The 21,661-nt window shown below is 40.2% G+C and overlaps 1 protein-coding gene across 2 annotated transcripts; it reads right to left on the bottom strand.

The window, feature by feature from the left end:
• Positions 1–2,428: 2,428 nt before the first annotated feature.
• On the bottom strand, positions 2,429–19,505 carry LOC140343469 (neural proliferation differentiation and control protein 1-like). Of its 2 annotated transcripts, none has more exons than XM_072430156.1 (9): positions 16,308–19,505; positions 12,202–12,333; positions 10,426–10,521; positions 9,029–9,217; positions 8,497–8,563; positions 6,490–6,559; positions 5,065–5,135; positions 3,618–3,708; positions 2,429–2,589 (listed from the first exon to the last, which is right to left on the bottom strand). In XM_072430156.1, the coding sequence occupies exons 1-9, from the start codon at positions 16,348–16,350 to the stop codon at positions 2,533–2,535; spliced, it is 816 nt and encodes a 271-aa protein (XP_072286257.1). In that variant the 5' UTR covers positions 16,351–19,505; the 3' UTR covers positions 2,429–2,532. The 2 variants fall into 2 exon arrangements, with proteins under 2 accessions (XP_072286257.1, XP_072286256.1); XM_072430155.1 differs by having other exon boundaries at positions 10,426–10,524; positions 16,308–19,503.
• Between the last annotated feature and the right edge of the window lie 2,156 nt (positions 19,506–21,661).

Genomic DNA, 21,661 nt, shown 5'->3' with positions numbered 1-21,661 from the left:
CTTTGGTTGGGCCGCAAACCAGCTCTCAGCAACATCTTTGACGTCAGAAATGTCCTCAAAACGTTGTCCCTTCAGGTGTTTCTTCAAATTTGGGAACAGATAATAGTCCGGAGGGGCCAGGTCAGGTTAGTACGAAGGATGGTGGACCAATTGGAATCCCAGGGTGTTCAATTTCATTGTTTAGCAAAAAGGATCCCTCTTGGTCAACTTTCCATGACGTTTTGTCCTAATTGTCTCCTTCAGCTGGTCCAAGAGGTTAGCATAATACTGTCTGGTGATACTAGAGTCCTGAAGTAGGTAGTCCACCAACAGAATTCTGTCTTTGTCTCAGAAAATAAATGCCATTACTTTTTTTGCCGATTTCTGGGCTTGGAACTTCTTTGGCGGCTGGGACGCGCTGTGGTGCCATTACTTTGACTGTTCCTTGGTTTCAGGATCATACATGTGGAGCCAGGTTTCATCCTCCGTTACTAACCCAGCACAAAAAGTCCTGTGCACCTTCTTCTGATCACTGTTCAAACATTTCGGCACCCTCTTCGCTTAAAGCTTGCGCATGTCTAGGATAGTGATCATAACAAACCCAACACCCACCCGTGAGATGTCAAGTATCTGGGTTATCTTTTTTGCGGATATCCCTGCATTGTCTGCGATGACATCACCAAGGGAGTGGCTGCATATTCAGTACAAAGGCTGCTTTTGTTTTACAATGTGGGGTGACCCTGCAGAACTCTGGAATATGGCAAGAACAGTGGGCTTTTAGGGTCCAGTAGAAGGGGGGGTCCTGCCCTGACTCCCACACTGAAGCCTGGGGTCAGCATAACACCCAGCCCATTTGTATTTTCAGACAGGTTAGTAACATAATCCTAGAATCCCTCATATTTAAAAGGAATACATCAGTGTGGTAGTAGCATGTGATGTCATGTTGCTTTTTTGAAATGCCATCCTCCTAATTGCACAACTTAGTCAATGACCTGATACAAAGTTGTAGGTCAGGAGTTTACTGATTGCATACTGGTGGTAGATCATTACCTCACTAGGTAGTAAAGTAAACATGAGAATACCAAAACGTCTTAACGCAAAAAAAAAAACAAAAAAAAAATACATACCTTTTAGGGTACAGACCATCTATAGCAGTGGTCACCAACATGGAAACATTGAAAACTGCTGCAGGTAAATTCCTGTGCATAATGTTTTGAATCACATTGGTACCTCGTCTCTAGAAAAGAAAAACCTACCAGGAAGTGAGTAGTCACCACTTAGCTCATTCAGAAATGAGCACCCACATGGTTTTGATAGGTGGTCATCAACTGCACTTATTTCTTGACTATGTATGCTCGTCAGATAAAAGTCCTTGGAAATGAATTAGTGACAAAAATAGTGCCTGGTAGATCCGTCTGTGCAATGATTGTTCCTATCTATCATGTGTACATTTGTGTACTAATTATGCATTGAAGTGTGCATGTGCTACAAATGTTCATTGCAACACACCAGTACACAATAAATATACATAAACGTGTATTATAATTGATCATTTTCAGCACTGTTCCCGCTATTCTTCTGCATCACTTTCCAGCACTGTTTTCTGTCCTTCTGTGTTACTTTCTCGTTGTTCCATAAATTGTACATCCTCTACACATCATTTCTTGTATCTTTCAAATGATCATATCTAGTGTGTCCACATTATAGGTCAATTATCTTTGAACGATCATATTGTTACAGCTTGCACAGAATGGTAAGAAAACAATTGTTAAAAGTCATTGGAAAATGAACAATTATCCATAGGAAACTGCCTAAAGATTACACCTGGTGGGTATTGGCAGTTAGAAAGTGGTATTCTCTCCACTTTAGACCGCCTGTGCAAATTAAGTCTAAATGTCACTAGATGCATTTCAGCCCACTCTAAAAAGGGGGTCTTCTGATGGGAAACCCAGCACGTGCCCTGCATGGACACAAAGCCAGCTCTATAAAAACTCAGTTTGAGTTTGACATAAAGTGGCCAACAAGGCCCTCACCTCAACCCTACTGAACATCAGGATTAGGTGAAATTCTGATGATGGTATGAGCTGAGTAACTGACCGCAAATTTTGGGAAAAGTTCCTCAAACATATTCCAAAATTTTGTAGAAAGTTTAAAAAAAAAAGAGTAGAGGTTAAAGCTAGAATGGAAACAAAAACTCCATATTAATGCATATGGTTAGAGGATCTACAACAAGCTCATATGCATACAATGGCCAGATGTCTACAAGGCTCTGGCCATGTAGTGCATAGTCTTTTTATTGGAGAGTGTTTCCCATTATCCTTTAATGATTATATATTTACAAGGACCCTGCAGTTTTCAGTTTTACCAATTGCTCCTGCCATGTAGATCCTAGCCAAAACCAAGGTCCCCTGCAAGCCTAGCTTAATACACAGTGCTCACTAACAGCGCAGCTAGCTCAAGAGTTTAATGCACAACAACCACACTGGCTACTTTTAGATATACAACTATAATAAATGATAATAAGATACAGAGAATTTTCAATGGTGAATTTCATCACTGCTTAGTCCTCGATGGGTCGAACAAAGGATTGTGAACCTCCATTTCTCCAGTCTGAAAAAAAGTAAGAAGAAAGTGAATTTTTAGTATGAGGGGGGTAACTTGGTAAAAGCTGCTGTAGCTAAGATACTTTATCCTAAACTTGTATAATTAACAGAATGCCCCCTCTAAATGCTTACGTTTTGATCAGCTATTTGTATGTTCCATAAAAGGTAAATCTTTATATAATCATCAAGTTGAAGTATCTAAAACCAAAACATTTTCGCATTTTGAGATAGAAGGGAAGGTTAGAATAATTTTGCATCATGTTGAGGAGATGGCCCTTCAGCCTGTCCTGTAAACACAACAGGAAGTGAAAGGAAATTACTTGCTCAGTCCAGGGTAATTCTTTACTCCTCCTTTCAGTTTTTGTATCACCAAAATAAATAGAAAAGGTGAATTTCCTTAGGGAGCCGGTAAACAAAACCTAAATAGGGTTTCTCAAGATTGAGTTAGAACTAGGGATCTGTGAAACCCTGGGGGTTCATTGTGCAGTTACAAGCAGAACTATGGTCCAGCCACTATCAAAAGCTAGATGGTGGCCATATAAAGAATCTTTGCAGAACTGCTAAGGAATGTTTGTTATTTTAAATATAGCAAAATAATTTATAAAATAAAATTCTCATTAAAATCAGCCTCAAGTGTAAGCTATTAAAGCCCAGCTGAATCATTAGGTAGCAGATTGTAAAGAGGGTATGATTGAAGGAGACTTTACTGATGGTTGTTGGATAGGAAGGTTTCAGACAATAGCAAACATTTGGCCAGCCTAACTTTTTATGGTCCGATTGGGAAAATTTCATATGGTTGTAGGAATTCCATGGGATGGGGCGGGATAGATTGTTTGGAATTCATTTCCCCATGTGATTGCTATTGTTTACCCCTGAGACAGGTCAGTTCAAACAGTTCTCCCCCTGCCCATAGGCACAGACATGCCTGATATAAACTTGCATATTGTACAATGATCCTGGACAATCGCCCATAGGCTAAAACTTGTATACATGGCTGTGCTTTCTCATCCTTTAGGTCAAGCTAATTATACCCACCGGTGCCAGTCCAGGACATTCATAGATAGCAAATTCTTCAATATCTGCCTCCGAGTCTGTGGAAAGTTGCTGACAAGGCTTCCTTTCTGGGCTGAATTGAGAAATAAAAAAAGAGCTTGTGTTAGATTATTGAGTAATTTCTCCAGACCAGCCAATGGCACAAACAGGTAATTTTAGCCATATTTAGCTGCAAAATGATGATGACGATAATTGCAGTCCCTGCTTTCTGTCATCAACGTTATTATCTAGTTTTAGTGGTAGGTTGCCTTTATCTTCCTAGCTGTTATAGATTGTTTGTCATAGAATGCTGCTGAAAATCACTAAAAATCACAACCAGGGCTTAAGAGGGGTTCCAGGCCTACTGCAAGATAAGATGGTTGGTGTATCCCAATTTTGCCCTATTGATCCTATGTTTTCACAAGTTAGAAACCTGAAGACAATCCTTATCTTGGCTTTGGAGTGTGGGGTTTCAGTGCCTAGAAAATTTGCCCACACACAGTTATACTGTATTTTATATCCAGCCAAAATTCCACTGTTCTTGGGGGGATGGGTCATTGGTCAATATTGAATTACTGGGCATCAGTCAGCTAGGATCAAATACCTTTAATAGGCAAATGTTTCTTTTTTTTATTTTATTAGCAAGATGCTGCAGACATTCTCTTGAATGACATACCCCATGCTGCTATATTGGTTCATCATATCTGCCTGCCTAGATAACTTAATTTACCTTTTCAAGTACTTCTTATGAGATTGTACACAGATAATACTCGTCTGAGTATTGCTTCAGGTATATCGGACGAGAAATTGACTTGTGTACAGCACTCCTCTGACGTCGTTCATGGATCCGTCAGGACATATCCATGAATGACGTTGGACGAGCACTGCAGTCTTAATGAACGACTGCAATACAAGGAAAGGGGAGAGAGCGCAGCATGGTGCCACCCACAATCCTTGTTATAACTTTACAAAGGCTTACAGTCAGTGCTAGGGTACAGACTTTGATTTCCTAAATAGCCATTTGGGGAACCAATGAGGTTCAACAAGAGTCACCATAAAGATTTTATAGCATGGTCGTCTAAGGCATTTCTCAAGACAGACAAAATCTGATGTGTACAGCGGTCTCACGACATTGTTCATCAACCCACGGTGGAGAATTTATTATCAGTGGAGGAGAGCACAATGGGGTGCCGCTCACTCGTCCTTCCCTCTCCATACAGCAGAACAGCAGCACTCATTCATGCATTTTTCAGTCTTTTGTCAGTGAAAAGAATTGTGAAAGATCCTTTCCAATGACAAAAGTCTAACAAGTGTACGCAGCCTTAGACTCTGATACTTACCATCTCCAAACTTACCCACCATTTTTTTCCCTTTAGTGGAGCTGTCAGGTATACTAAATGATTTATATTATTATTTTGCTGTAAAGGAATCATGCACAGCCATCACTCACCTCTTCTGTGCTCTGAATTGCTTCTTCTGGCTGCTGTACTGTTGGACATAGTGAGACATCTGAGCCGCAGACTACACAGAAGAGATGGGAGAAAAAAACTATAAATGTAAGTAGTGTAGACCTGCATGTCTGAATAATATGGAATATTTAATATTAATATTGATATTATTAATAAACAGGGTTTAAAAAAGGCAACATATTACGCAGTGATGTACATTAAATGAGGGAATAAGGTGCTGAAATGACAACTCCATGAAGGGTTACATTAGAGCAGTGTTTCTCAACAAAGGTTCCTTGAGGTTCCTGGAGCAATGAGCAATTCGTGCCTCTCAGGTCAGTTTAATTGATCTTTTTGGCTATATGTAAAGCTGCGTACACACGTCAGATTTTTATCGCCCGATAATCGGCATCGGCCAAATATCGGGCGAAAATCTGCCGTGTGTACAGTCGGTGTCATCCATCGTCCGGACGACCGTCCTGCCGGATCCACGGACGATGGACGACAACCGATCCTAATGAAAAGGGAAGGGGAGAGCGCGCAGCAGGGTGCCGCTCCATTGCTCTCCCCCTCCCCTCTCCATAGAGCATGAATAGTGCTGTATGTACAGCACCGTTCATGCATCGTGCAGTCCCTTGTCGTTGGAAAGGATTGTGAAAGATCCTTTCCAATGACAAAAATTGCACGTGTGTACGCAGCTTTAGGCTTCCCAATGGCCAGCAATGTAATGGCCAGCTGTGGGTATAGTAATTATAGCAGTGGTTCCCTGAAGATCTGAAAGTTATTTTACATGTTACAGGAAAGGTTGTGTTAGAATAAAGTTCACCTACAAATTTGTAATAAGAAGGCCAACTTTATTCTTGTCAAAGTAATTGGCTGAAGTGTTAATGTGTAAAATAAAGCAAAAAGCACAATCATCTTCTATTGAGTGTGCAACCCCATCCTTGAAGGAATTACCATTTTCAAGGATGTTTTGTTTTCTGTTTGACCCTGTTTTCCAGCTGACGGAAATATATAAAAAACAAATATCAATATGGAGAAAAAATGAGGATATGTCAAGAATCTGAGAGGGAAGGAGAAAGGGTTAAATCTGGATGAATTGAAGGAGTAAAAATTGTGCAGGACTCATGAGGGACTCATGACATTGTATGGCCATGTCTTCATTGTCATCGTACAGTGGAAATTGTATTTCCTTTCTTAAGTTTGTATTCTGTTAAGAGCCTTTCCCTGTAGATCACAGCTCTGGTTTATAGAATTGTTAACAGTTCTTTACTTTTAACTTTTTACATTGACTTTTCTTCGCACATTGGAAATTTCTATTCATTTACATGCCAATGATTTTGTGTCAGACAAACACAACTGTCTATGATCAATGTATGTTTTAGGTGCAGATAAGTGATCTTCGGCGAGAGTGCACTCTTTCTTACCCTTTTGCAGGGGTGATGATGGTTGCCCTTGTATGCCATCTCCTGTGCCAATCTTACTTCTTTCTGTAATCTAAGTGTGAAGACAAAACAGTCACAATCACCCAACCAACAATGGGATGACAAATTGGTTAACAAAACTATTTGTATTTGTCTATGGTGCTACTCCGGCCAAAATTGTAAGTCACATGACTAAGTTCTTCTCTTGGGGATCACAATGCACATTTGTAATGCACAGTGTGTTATAAATTTGTGTTTTAAAGCAGCTGTATGTCTGCGATAAGACTATATTGCTGCAATATAAAGTGACTTCTTAGCAGCATAAAAGTAGGTGGCTCTACTGTCCATGCATTCTAATTGCCCATTCAGATAAGCTAGTTTTGGGCACCTTGTTATTTGGATAACCTACTAATGCTCCAAAAATTGTACTAATATAGTATGAAATATACCATAATGGCATTGGGGTGGAATTCAGAATAAAAAGCAGCAACGCGTGAGATGCATTATACCATACACTACAATAGCATGTACATTACTGGATGTACCAAAAGCGGTACACTGTTTTTCATGAAATTTTTTTTTAAATTGTAGACCTGTAACTTACAGAAATATGTCTGAACAAGGGTCTAGTAGATATCATGAATATAAAAAATGTTTGAAACATACAATCATGTAAAAAAAAAAAAAATTTACTTTTAATAAAATAAATAAAAAAATACAAAAATCAGCCTAAACAAGATACATAAATAAATCAAAAATACTAAAAAATGCAATAATTCGGTATACTGTATAGTGATATATTTTTCTAAAACACCTCCCTAGTGTGGTAAATTTTAAAACAGTCCAACATCACATACCTATAGACAAAACCACATAAATACATTTTGTATTGGATTGGATACAGGATTTTGTATTGAATCCAATACAAAATATTTGAATTTCCCGCTACGACCCCGGTCGACGGGCGCATGCACTGACATCATCAGGAATCGCCGAGGGACGCGTACATGAACGCCGGGTGTTCTAATTCTTTCTGAGCTTCCGTACTTCCATGCAAAAAGTGTTAAATTTTTTGTTACATTTTTTGCATGGAAATGTATTTTAGATTGTAGGCTATAATTCACTGAATTACTCAATAATTACTTATAATTCACCAAATTACTGCATAACTCACCGAAATATGTCCAAAATTTTATAAATGTAATAATAATTTTTTTTTTATAAAACATAAAAAAAACTTTAAAAAAAACAGTGTATAATGTAATGTAACTGTATATTAGCTTATATAATATATATATACAATTATATATATATTATATAAAGATTTCTTTGTATTGGACTCAATACAGCTTTTTTGTATTGAGTTCAATGCAAAGTTATTTGAATTTCCCGCCCCGTCCCGCCTCCCACCCGTACCAACGCATGCAGCGACGTCACCGGGACACCCCGGAGATCGTCACTGCACACGCCGGGAGAAGACAGAAGACATCTCCGGAGGAGCTGCGGGGACAAGGTAAGTATTTTTTTTCAGTTGTAATCCGATTGTCATACAATGTTGTATGACAATCGGATTGCACTGTAACGCATGTTTATATTTTTAGCTACCCCGACCTTGGTTCGGGGTAAACGATTGTAGCAAGTTTACTTACCCCAAACCAAGGTCGGGCTAACCGCCCAGGTGGTTAAAGGGATGAAGCATAAGGTGAAGTACATGTATTGCAGGGATGTCCTGGATGCTGTTAATAGTATTAAACAGTATTTATATAGCGCCAAGATATTAAGTAGCGCTGTATATTAAATAAGGGTTGCAAATGACAGACATATACATACAATGACAAAGGAAGAAGAGGGGACACAAACAGCTTGCAATCTAACAGGTGGGGGAGTGGCACACAAAAAGAGGCGGGATTTGCATATGATTTTTTGTTTTAATTTATTTGTATTTATTCAGCCATCCTGGCTCCAAGTAAAGTCCAACTATCATTTTGTTACTTACTCATTATCACTTACCTATACCAGCATAGAGCTGCCACAAGGAGTCCAGACACAGCGGTGAGACTGCAGATCACAGTCAGAGCTAAAGGAGAGGACAGAAAGGTGAGTGATTGTGGTGGCCATGCCCACAATGCATCAAAACCCAGTACTTCCTGGTATGGAAAGCCACATGGCAGTGACCACCCACAACAGTGCCAAATCCATGAATAATATAGATTTACTATAGAATCTAAAGCTGCCTAGGTGAGTATAGAATAGGGAACTTGTTAGAACCTCTTTCAGGCAATTATGGACATTGGCGACCCTGTGTGAACTCCACTGTACTGTGATTGCAAGAGACTAAAACCAAGTTTAATGTCAAAATTTTCACTACTTAAAAAATTAGGAATGTCTACGAAATTAAAAAAAATCAGTAAAATGGATCATCATTCATATCCTATTGGTGATAATAGGTCACAGCTCTACAATAATTTTGTTCCATTTCAGGAGCTGTGAATTTTTGTATGATATATGAGATAACAGCATAAATGTATAAAGCAGACTTTACCTAGTGACATGGACTGGTTCATCTCAGACTTTCTTCTTCTGCCCATGTTCCTCACCTTCAGCTGGGGTGCAAAGGTTGCGGCAGCTGAGGAGGGGCTTCTTGTTGGTGTGACATTAGGAAGATTTGGGGGTTTCAACCCCTGGGAAGTGGCCTGTGCTGAGGCAGCGGTGTTTGTGGTGATGACAGAAGCTGCGGCGAAGCAGAAAGACATTTTGTTACAGCCCTGCAAAATGTATATGATATAGAAAAACTGGAAATGAAAAAATACAAGCATGGTTCTGTACAGCCAGTTCTGTGGATCTTTAATGCTCAATCCCCACCGTAGGTATATAGGGGGTTTTATGCTTGTTCATTCTGCCCTGAAAAATGCCCAATAAAAGCCACACAAGACCAGGCTCGTGTTATGCACCTAAAGTGGAACTAAACCGAAAACAAAAATATTACACTTACCTTTCATCCTGCAGGTCCCTCGATGGCGCTGGTCCTTCACGTGATCCGGTCCCGCCTTGTCCTGGAATTCCACTTTGTCCCAGCACTGAGGAAGCACTGGGCGCCGCCATCTTCATTTTTCTTGGCATGTCACCCGATCTAGCACTGCATAGTTGTGAGATCGGGTGACGTAGCCCGCTGTAAAGGAAAAAAAGAGAGCCGATCTCACTACGCTTGCGTGAGATCGGCATCTCTTTCCCTTAATAGAAAAAATGCTTTTCTGGGCATGTCTGAGATTAGGGCATGCGCAGAAGGAGCTCACAGAGCCCTCAGGGATGCATGACATAGGTATCCTGGCTCTGCGCACTCATTCAGTCTTGATCACCTAAGTGTGGGAGATGCTGCACTTAAAATAATTAAAAATGAATAAAATTTTCCCTGTACATATAAGGTTTGTCCACCCTGTATGTCACATATTATGTGATTTGCATGACTTTTTAACATTTAAAGACCCAAATCTCAACCACGATTTTCCTTTCATTATGTAATCTTTAAATATTAACTTTGATTGATCAATTTACTGATTTTTAATTGCATGGTCATCAATCCCGAAGCATGGCACACGCGTGTAGACAATCAGAGGGGGTGGGGTTTGGGTGGGGATGCTCTAACGTATAGGGGAGATCAATTGGATTTTCTTGATCAGATATTAGGACCCAGCTGACATTCACCAACATGGCCAATCTTTCATCACATCAGATTGCAAACCTAAAAAAAGAAAAAAATCACAAAACCTACAAATGGTCTGCTGTTTAATTAATTTCAGGTGTCCAGGCAATCTGATTAATAAATCAGATGAAGTGAATATTGACCAGACCTTAGGGACTAAAGCATGTGCACTTTAAAAATGAATTTCCACTTTTCAGTAAGAATTTTGTTTTCTAACTTTTTCTTACTACTTCACATACCGATGCCTGTGGATATTATTCTGTGGCCTTTGGTCCGCCTGTACTCCTGGATAACGTCAACCACTGAGTCAGGTCCTGCAAACTTTCTTCCGCTGCCTGCTGGGAAAGCAAAATATGAAACCTTATTATCTCTAATGTATACATTTTACAGCAATTACATGATATATGAAAATGAATCTGACTTGTAATGTTTCTAAAATCAATGTTCCTGAAGTCAAGGCCATTTACCCTTCAGGTGCTGGGTTTGGTCTTCTGTCCCTGTGGAGCTCTTTTGGATCATAGTCCCAGACCCTATATGAGACCTGGACTTAAAAAGTAAGGATTTGCTATATTATAGGGCCTCCTCTTCTGGATGGCTGCCTCCGGTCTGCCACAATACCACAACGGTTTGCTACAAATATTCCATTTATCAAACTTCACAGTCTGGCTTCCCCATAACAGTAAACAGTAACCCTTTAGCACGCCTATTACAGCCTTGCACACTTACCTGCTTCATCCTGTTAGCAATCCACTTCAGTGTCTTATCCAGCCTCCGTTTAACGTGAGATACTTACTTTCAGGAAAATGATAGCCGATTACTAAAATAATCCCATCCACACTCTGGCATGACTATAACTCACATATCTCCTTTTTATCTTAAGTATTTTTCATTATGACTTATTACCAGTCCTTTGATGTCATAAATCATACCCACTAACAATCAACAATGGCAGTTGCAATTCATCCGAACATATTGGGGTTTACCCCTATCACAACTTCGAGTAGTATGTGGCACTAGCTTGCCTCTGTACCAGTCTAAAGTTTCAGCAATATTACCGAATAGTTCCCGATCCCCTGAGGAAGCCCCACAGGGCATAACGCGTTGGGAAGGGACATTTAGTGTTTGTTTTTACCTAATATAATATTGCTGGACAGATAATATTGCTATTATATTTAGGTTAAATACAGGAGACCTATGTTTGTCTAGGGCTAGCATAGTAGACTTCTGTATAGTTTTTTAGGTTGAAAAATTTTTCAATAAAGTTAGATTTTAAGTGAAACTCTTTGCCCTTCAAAAGCCTGCCCTCTTTCCTTCTCTCTCCTCACAGATCTATATTATAGGGAACATCTACAACTGTAATCATACCTTGTTGTGGAATTTATTCATTGAAATGCACAGCGTTATTCCCAGTGTTGTTCATCCCTCCACTGTGGAGGATGGAGGAACACTGTCTGGAGACCACTGTACACGTGTCAGACTTTTACCCAAGACGGGCACAGCTGGTTGTCCCAGGCGAGAATTATCAGATGGATTTTTAAATTCAAATCTGGTGATGTTATCGCTGTGCTGCTCATTGTTCTCCTTGCTAGAACTCTGACAGAAAGCAAACCCATTTATCTACTAATATGGCCACCTCTATACAGAGAATCAGAGGGCTGAATAAAGAATAGTAAATCAATAATTTCATGGTAGGTCAACAACTGTTTATAATGAAAAATGGATGATGATGGCAGTGTGAAATCAAAGAAGAATAAGAGTCAGCTGAAGGGGGTCCACAGGCAATACTGGTGACTAAATCTTTGCCTTTTCTAGGATTCCTCTGGGACATATGTCAGATTGTCCCTGGAAATTATCTTTTGATTATTTCCAAAGACAGATGATCAGACATGTCAGATTTTCCATGACTGATCTCAAGTAAAAATCTGCCTTGTGGGCAGCCCCCTCCCATTCCCAGCAATTATCTGACGTGTGTACGTAGCTTAAAATATAATAAATTCATTACCAATCACGCTTACCTTTGAATATACAATGCCCAGTCTTTGTTTCTTCGTATAGATGTATGCAGGGGCCACAAACATTACTGCCTGGGATGCATAGCTCTCTCATTTGCAGGACGCAGTCCAGGTTACTTGGACAATGGCTGTCCACTGTTAGGAGATATTAGAAGATGAATGGTGCAGTCACTCGGAGATACAGCACAACAAAGCAGATTCAAAATGCTGGAGATTTGAGACTGTTCACATAGTAAATTGTGTAAAGGTTCAGTGGTGTTAGCCCTCTCCAGTTTTGGTTTGTTAAACTACTCAATCCATCGCAGTGTCTTCATCACCAAAGCCTAGGCACTCATTGACTTGTGATCCTTGGAAAGAACTGTGAGGGTCAGCTTTCGGGGCTCAGGACAGCTCAGTACTTTTTTATTATTACACAGTATTTATATAGTGCCTACATATTACGCAGCACTGTACAAAGTCCATAGTCATGTGACTGTCACTCAAAGGAGCTCACAGTCTAATGTCCCTACCATAGTCATATGGCTTTAAATACAGTCTAGGTATTTAAAGGTAAATTTTAGGAGGGAAGCCAATTAAAGTAACTGCATGTTTTTAGAATGTGGGAGGAATCTGGAGGACCAGAGTACCCACACCTAACATAGAGAGAACCTGCAAACTCCATGCAGATAGAGTCCTGGCTGAGATTCGAACCTGGGACCTAACTCTGCAAAGGCAAGAGTGGTAACCACTGAACCACTCATTTCATTCAATGTTTACCAGACCAAATGGGAGAAAATAAAAGAATAGTTATTGATTAGGCAAGTCATATGTGTGACGATTCTCGGAAAAGTTCCACCACTTTTGATCTGTCAGGAATTACAAATACAAGAAATCACAAGAAATGAAGAAATATGCTACCTACAAGTTTGATTGACTACTGAAATTTGGTTGTTTTTTTAAGTTAAAACCGGGCAATAAACTGTCAGCTTTAATATGGTGGTCATATCTAATTGCACTCTAAGTGTGAAAATAATGTCAATTTAAATAAAAACAATCCAAATGGCTCATTATTTAGCAGGTAACTGAATTGTTCTGGTCCTAGGAAGCTTGGGGTAGATATGTACCTGCCGCTGGAGATAGTGAAATGTTAATCTAGACTAGAAGGGTCCTTTACTGCAGAAGAAAACTTCAGTTCTATGGATGGGGCAGCTAAGCATTCCATGTGAATTCACACAATGATTATGTTCAGGCTGGTAGTAAAGTTGCAGTGTGGTTACTGCTTCCTTATGTCATGGAACTGCTGCCTCACTGGAGACGCTACATGGCGACAGGTACACAGAAATGAATAGGGGTAATGTGAGCAATTCAATTCCACCCACTGCTGCCAGCTGTCTAATATGCAGATGCCGGTTAAGCGTTGCATTGAGAGTGACCGAGCGGGTGGCATGGTGCCAGCTTAACCCCAAAGCCCCAATATTAAAATGTATGGCACCTCTTGGGAAGTAGCATTGATGTATATATATATATATATATATATAATATGTAATATGAACTGATAAAATCCACAGTAGCATAGCAGAAGAGATTTTACTTTCTTGGATTATAAAACTACAGATCATAAAATTTGTTATTCAACCTGAAAAATCATTTAAACTTTCTTAAAAATTACTTAAAAAGTAAAAAACAAAATAATCATGTTTTAAATCTTAATGCTAGAATTTTTTCCTCTTATTGTTCTAACAAATGTTCAATTGGTCTTTATAAATCTCTTCTATCCTTTGTAGAGAACTGCATATCCCAATGCCCACGGCTACAATTTATGCTCCGTGGTTCTCATTTGTAGCCACCCCGTTGTGCTGTACAAGTGTGACCACACCCATCCATGATGTTCAATGCAAGGAATCATTGGACATTTAGTTTTCTTATAGGAGGGAAGTGGGCTTCGCAGTTGCTTTGCTGCCATCTAGTATTCAGCAAGGAATAGTGAAAACCACCAGCAGCTTCTGCACAGATTGACAGCAAATAGCAACATTTTTTGTGTGGACTTTGGCAAACATTTGACATTAGGCAGGTCCTTATTGCTGAAAGTATTCCTACCTGGCTGACCACCCATGGGTATTGTGCATTGCATACCCGGCAATCCTGGCTTCCCTTGCAAGTGCCAGGATTGGATGAACTCCCGTGTTATGTCATCCCAGTCCCCCCAACAAATACTTAGCATCTGTATGGGCCATGGGGCTTCATCATGTCATTGTGATTTCATAGCTATTTATATTATAGTCAAAACTCCAGCTTTCTTAAAAATAAAGCATGGTGATCCTGCCACGCAGATCTTTAGGCACTTCCTGCTGTACGGTGACAATGCTCTATTTATAAAGCCGTGGATCTGACATTCCCCTAAACATTCCCTAGCGGAGAATCTTCCAGGTCCATGTGTTTCAATGGCAGTATTTATTCTTTAGGGAATGTCAGATTCACGGTTTTATAAAAGATGCTGCTATCAAGTATGCAGCCAGCAAAATTACTTGTGATGTGTAGACCTGCCACCAGAATTCACCATGTGGAAAAGAAAGGATTTTCATGACAGGTGTCATAAGACCAAAAATTTGCATTTTTTTTTAAATTAGGTAATCAAAGGCAGTGCACAGACATTTATATTTTAACAGGTTCTCTATAAAGCAGAATGAAACCCTTAAAAAAGTTGCATGGAGGTGAAGCTTTTGACATAAGTGCAGCTGTTTCAATGCAATGCAAAAATGTAATCCCATCTCTTAGATATGGTGGCTGCATTAGCTTTCTTTTTTTAAGGTATAAATACAGTTAGTGCAGGACCAATACTGCCAGAACAAATCTCTGCACTGGACTAATATCTGAAACAACATTTTCAGCCATTTGGGACAGCTCTGCCTATGAAGCGTAGGAGAGGGGGAGGTATTTGTAGTTCAGAGATTCAGAATTTCTTTGCAGCCATCACATTGGACTGGTAAAATGTGATTTATATTTTTTGTTTTTTAGGTTTAGGTGTAGAGATGGTCAATGTAATGCAGAAAATTCTACATGTATGCAAATTATACTCAAATTAGTTGGAATTGACATATTCAGACTCTGCAAGGTACATCCCATTCCATTTCTACTTTGTTGCTTCTGCTTCTTAGATATAATAGGGGGCATGGGTGAAGGTCAGGTTGGAGGCCATGGTGATGGTCAGAGTGATGGCCATGTTGGGGGCAATAGTGGTGGCCAGGGTAGAGGTCACATGGTAGCCAAGGTCATGGCCAGGGTGATGGCCAAGGTTGAGGCCATGGTGGGGGCCTTGGTGGCGGTTGGGGTGATTGCGGTCATGGTATTGGCCAGGGTGGAGGCCATGGACATGGCCATGGTTGGGGTGATGACCACGATGGTGGTCATGGTAATGGCCAGGGTGGAGGCCATGGACATGGCCAAAGTCAAAGCCGGGGTGATGGCCACGGTGGGGGCCATGGTAGTGTTCAGGGTCATGGGTGGAGTAGCGGCCAGGGTGATGGTCATATTTGGGGCCTTGGTGGTGACAAAGGACCATGGTGGTAGTAATCCTAAAGTTTCCAAAGTAAGGTGGGGCTCGGCCTTCCAAATCCTGCAAAACCCCGAACCCCAGACCTGGTATTAGAATGCTGTTCCTTCTTCTCAAAGTGCCCAGAATGACGTTTTTCATGGCCAACCCTGTTTACCATAACTCAAGGCACCATCTGTGTTCAATTCTATTAAGCTGGCTTCACCTGCAAATTACTTCACCGAGGGCTGTGCCATTTTGGGTCAAATTTATTGCATCTCTTTGTTCTCCACAATGTCAATAAGCTTTGAAATCATCGCAAATCTTCTTCCTTGGGTTTCCATGGAGCTGGATCGGCCGTGTTAATACAAGCCAGCCTCAACCTAGCGCAGTTTAATAACATAACACATGCAAGCAAAAAGGAGTTTAACTTATTAGATTCTGCATGAATGACGTGTATGTGTTTCCTTGGCAACAGAGTCTGGATACAGGAAATAGAGAGTGGGGTCAGAAGAGGAGGAGGGGATGAAGAGAAAGCAAAAGACAAGACAACAGGTACCGAAAAAACCCCCCAAAAAATCAGTATAAAACCCCACCTTACCTGTCGCTGCCACAAGAAGAACGATGACGCCAACGACCACCATCTTGTCCTGACCACAGGAATGCAATGCAGATGTTACATCAATAATCCTTCTACATTAACCCACGACTGTCCGGTTACAATGCAACGTAAATGTCCGCCTTTACTAAAAATACACCTAACACCATAATGCAAACTATTTCTGCAAAAAACGCTTTAGAAAAACATGGTGGTCTGTATTAGGATTGCATGCGTGCAAAACTAATGCTGAAATGATGAGTCGCACCAATTAACGAAAGGGCATGAAAAGCTACAAAAAGTGCAAAACGTAAATTAGGCGAATGCGAGTCTACTTTGCCTAAACAGTTCCTTTTTTTTTTTTTTTTAACTCTGCGTGTGTCTAATGCGATTCTGATTTTGTTGTGTCCCCCCTAAGTGGTTTTCTCATCTTCCTATGTGTTGCTGTGTAATGCAATGGTGTTGAGGTATGTTTGTGTATCTCAGGCACTGCGCACAGCTCTGGCTTTTATGAATGGAGCAATGCGTGGGAGGGTGCTGTGTGTCTGTGTGCACAGAGATTTGTGTCATCCAACAGCCAGGCCAATAGGAGAGCTGCAGATGAGACTCCATAGACCTGAGTCCTCAGGTGGGGGGCTCTGGAAGCCTTTTGTAGCTTTGTTAACTGCTGACACCGATGTTAAATGCTGGTAAGAAACAGAAATACATAAATAGATTTTAGTCACGCCAATTATTTTTTTCCTGGAACAAAACATAGACACGCAAAATGAAAGGCAACAGTTAGTTGATGATTAAACAATACATTTATTTTAGTTTTATCTGTAGGGTTCTCAATATATTGTGATGCGATATATACATTTTGTGACATATTGCAGGATATATATTGTATATATAAGATTTTGTGATGTATATAATCACTTAGATTTTAGCTTACAGAAAGTGACACAGGAGAAGGAGAGGAGCCCGCCCAAAAAGAGTTTACAATCCAGGAATTACTGAAAAAAATCAGAGTTTTTTTTACATTTGGTGGTCGGGTGGTAGTTGATCATTGTTGATAGTGGTAGTTGATAATGGTGAAATGATTGAGATGAGTGTAAAACTCTGTGTGGAAATCAGATGATTGTCACTGGAAATGACAGTGACGAATGAATGAATAAGTGCTGTACACACAGCCTCATTTTGTTCTATGGAATAGGGAGGGGGAAGAATGAGCAAGAAAGTACCCCCAGTAAGCTCTCCTTCATAGGAGTGAACAGCGGTCATTCCTATTCTGTCATCATCAGAAGACTGCAGTAAACATCAGTTATTTGGTTGCACTCATCTAAGGCGATGATTATCTGATATGTGTACCTAAATTAAAGTGGAAGACCTGCTTTGAACTTTAGCAACTCAGGCACGCACATGCAGAGCTCGGCATTGGTTGTCCTGTAAACCCAGCAGTCCCGGCTTCCCTTGCATGTGCCAGGACTGAATGAACTACTGTGTGTCTTGTCATCCAGACTCCCACTTTAATCAAGACGACTGAAGATCGCCAACAGAAAGAAGGGAAAAAGGAATATGGCGGTGCCCTGTGAAGGATTCGGGATAGGTAAGAATTGCAGGTTTAGTTCCATGTTACAATTTGATACAAATGTATTGATATCTTCTTACACCTCTGCTGAAAGCACATAAAAATTCTGAAGATGCCATAAGCACTATAAAGTATTAATGTACACCCTAAGGCTGTGTACACACGTTAGACTTTTGTCGTTGGAAAAGAGCTTTCACAATCCTTCCCAATGACAAAAGACTAAAGGATACATGAATGAGCACTATACATACAGCACCATTGGGTTCTATGGAAAGGAGAGGGGGGAGAACAAAGCGAGCGGCACCCAACTGCACTCTCCCCTCTTCACTTGCATTGCAGTCATTCATGGATCCGGATCCATGAACAACATCAGATGGCCGCTGTACACACATCAGATTCTCATCCAATACTAGGTCTGAATCAATAATCTGATGAGAAACATCTGATGTGTACATAGCCTAACACTTATCTCTTCCTTATATAAACATTTTTGATTTTGATGACCTGACTTTGGTCTGCTGCAGTTATGTAAAAAAGTTTGGTCACATTTGCTCCTAGCCTGTGATTGGACTGTAAAAGAGCAGCAGCCTTACACCTTTCCACTACACACCTGAACGTTGCACTGCACCTCATGCTCTATGGCCCATCTGTGGCATGAGAGTTCACTTCTTCATTATGGGCAGATTGTCAATCCCTGTAGAAGACATCTGTCTTTTCAAGAGATTAAGCAGACGTTTCATACTAACAAAATAACATTTTATTGCTACCTCCAGATTAGGCATTATGCTTAAACCCTAAACAAAAGATTTGGTGTTCACCTCATTTACCTCCTTTGAGAAAATCTGTGTGGGTGGACCATCTCAGAAGGGTCTGATCACTAACATTTATCAGACCCTACAATTAGAGCCCATAACTCTCCCCCAAAACATATGTATATGCAGAAAAGAGAAAGGGTTTGGCGAGGGAGTTTCCTATGAAGGGTATATCCTATGAAGCACCAAAGGTGATGACTAGAAATTTGTGCTGGCGATGCAACTCTGATATAGGTACCTTGGCAGCACATCTTCTGGTCTTGCCCATGTATAGTCCCCTACTGGCGAATGGTTAAAAAGCTTCTTAAAATTTTGCTGGAGGTCCCTAAAACCTTAGACCTGCTAATTTAGGATTGCGGATACAGGAAGTCACCAAGCTCAGTACAAATTTAATAAATAGCATACTCATGGCAGCTAGGTGACTGATTGCCAAAAGTTGGAAAGCCTCCTCCCCTCCCACTCATTCACCCTTGATTAACCGTATTAAGGATGTTTACTTGATGTAGGAGCTGACTACAATTATATGATTGATTAGACAAATTTAACAAAGTTTGGGCTCCTTGGAATACGTATATGGTTATGTATCTTGCGTTGTTTTTTTGGATGCTTAGAAATACTGCATAGAGATACTATCTGTTATTACTGGATTTAACAAATTCTTGTTCTTAGTAATACATTGTTATTTGAGCTTTGATTGTATTTTGCATTATTATTTTGCGTTACCTGATGTAACACTACCCACTTCTGCTGTTTCTTTTTCCACTGTTATTTGTTGTAATTTGTATTTCTGTTTTTATATATTTATATGCAAAAAATTCAATAAAAATACATTTATGAAAAAAAGAGCAGCAGCAACTTTGACTCTGCTCTCTGTTCTGTTCTTCATAAGCACTTGGGCATTTGGCACACCAGATTGCCTGCTAGAGCTAACCCTTTTCCCCCTAGTACTGCAGTGGAGGGTGCTAATTCTATATTTAAAAATTCATATTAGGATTTTGTATATGAATACTTATTTGCAATTTTTTTTCTGGTACTTAGGTTTAAAACCTATACCGATCCCCTTAAACAGATTCCTAGCAATAACTAAGCCCTTGCCCTGTGCAAGCATCACATGGATCGTTATCATTGTCTGCACCGAAGTTCTAACAGGGCCTGGACAGAAACCAGGAGGGAAAAACTCAAAACATTCACATTGCTTTCATATATTACGAAAAAATTGCACTCAGCACATATTTCTTTGTATGCAATTCCAGACACAGCAGGTGATACATAGAATTTGAAAAATTATAGTTGGATTGCTTGCCTCATCAGCTAGATAAACAACAAAAAACACTGGAATGCATTTATTATGTTTTTATATCCTGATATATAAAAGTTGCTAGAAATATTCTTGAGTGGCTAAAACAATGTGACACAGTCCCCAGTCTGTGATTGGATAGTGAAAGATAGCAGCTGAATGATGTGTTCCATCCTTTTGCTTTCACCGGATTGCTTGTTCTTTGTTAGCACTTTTACATTCACAATCATGTATTGGCTTTTAGAGCTCCCCTCCAAATCCTATGCTGTAACCTTTGGAGGGGATTACCAGGTCTAATTCGGTTATGATTATATACATTTATTAAAGGGGAACTAAACTCTCAATATACTGACCTATCCCCCCATTCTATCGCAGGGTTTGATATGATCGGGCATCTTGATTGGCTGGGCCAGGATGATGTAACTCCCGCAATGGCGCACAGGAATTCATTCGAACCGGAAAGGCACAGGGAAAGCCAAGATTACCGGTTATCCTGGTAACCAAAAATCGCCTGTCTCTTGCTGAAATTCTGCCTTGGCCAATCCATCGTTTTTTAAAAATGGAACTGGATTTTTTTTCTATGCATTAAATTTAGCATTAAAGAACGCCACCTTAAACAACATCCTCCAAATGCCCAAATCCAACTCTCCCCCTGTCCCCATATAATAGGCACCATTTGGTGCTCACAACCACTGTTTCTGTCTGCTGCTCCAATGGCTCTGGTTCTGGGTTTTGAAAACACAAAATTTACACTCATCTGCTCTTCCAGAATGCAGTGCTTAGTACAATGGTGGCCAAAATCTGAGTCTACAGATTTTGGCATGGCCAACATGAGCTTTGTGGGGTTGCAGACAGACACCCTTACAATATGTTGCTGCCAATATGATATGGGGTTGCAGACTCCTGCCTTGTTTACCATTTAAATTCAGCCACATCCCCATTCATGTTATAACCCCAATGGTATTTTTGCTGATGGACTATTGAACTGTATGCTAATCTGTGTTTTTTCTGTGTCTATTGGTTTAAAGCTTACATCAAGAAAAAAAAGTGAGGCTACAGTGGGCTACATGCCTTTTATATGAAGGAGGATTGGATGTAAAAAGAACTTGTACTTCTCGTATTTCTTTGCTCCAATAGGTTCCTTCTCTGGGAGGCCAGCTCCACCTGCAACCTCTTTAGGACATTCTGAGCTCCGTCCAGTTCTGCTGAGTTTCTTGAATCCAGTCTGAGATTGTGATCATACGTCTCTAATCCTCTAGGAGAACTGCAGCAATACTAAACTGGATTGGACAGTAAATACCCCCAGAGAGTCAAAATGACCCCCTAGGTCTACAGGGGAAAGCAGGGAATGACAGCTCTACAAAGTTCCATTGTTCACGTTTTACTTTTGCCTTGGTTTGCAAGGGCAATAAATGTGAATTAGTATAACACAACCTTTCCTAACTTTTTCTTCCCCCTGATAACCCTTGAAATAATTTTTAGTTTCTCAGAGTACCAGTGGTAAGAACAGTTTTACCTACAGCCCATGGCATGTTAGCTTCAATTGATCAATACGTTTATTGATTTAAATAAAAGAAAGAAGAGCACAATGGTTTCTTGCTCACCTTCCACCCTCCATAGAATAGAACTGTGTGTACAGTGCTCATGCCCTTATTTACCGCTGGAAACCATCACAAAA

The sequence above is a fragment of the Pyxicephalus adspersus genome, chromosome Z (assembly GCF_032062135.1).
Source record: "Pyxicephalus adspersus chromosome Z, UCB_Pads_2.0, whole genome shotgun sequence".
Taxonomy (NCBI): domain Eukaryota; kingdom Metazoa; phylum Chordata; class Amphibia; order Anura; family Pyxicephalidae; genus Pyxicephalus; species Pyxicephalus adspersus.
Note: the sequence above shows the minus strand (reverse complement) of the source record. Positions and strands in the feature narration are given on the sequence as shown.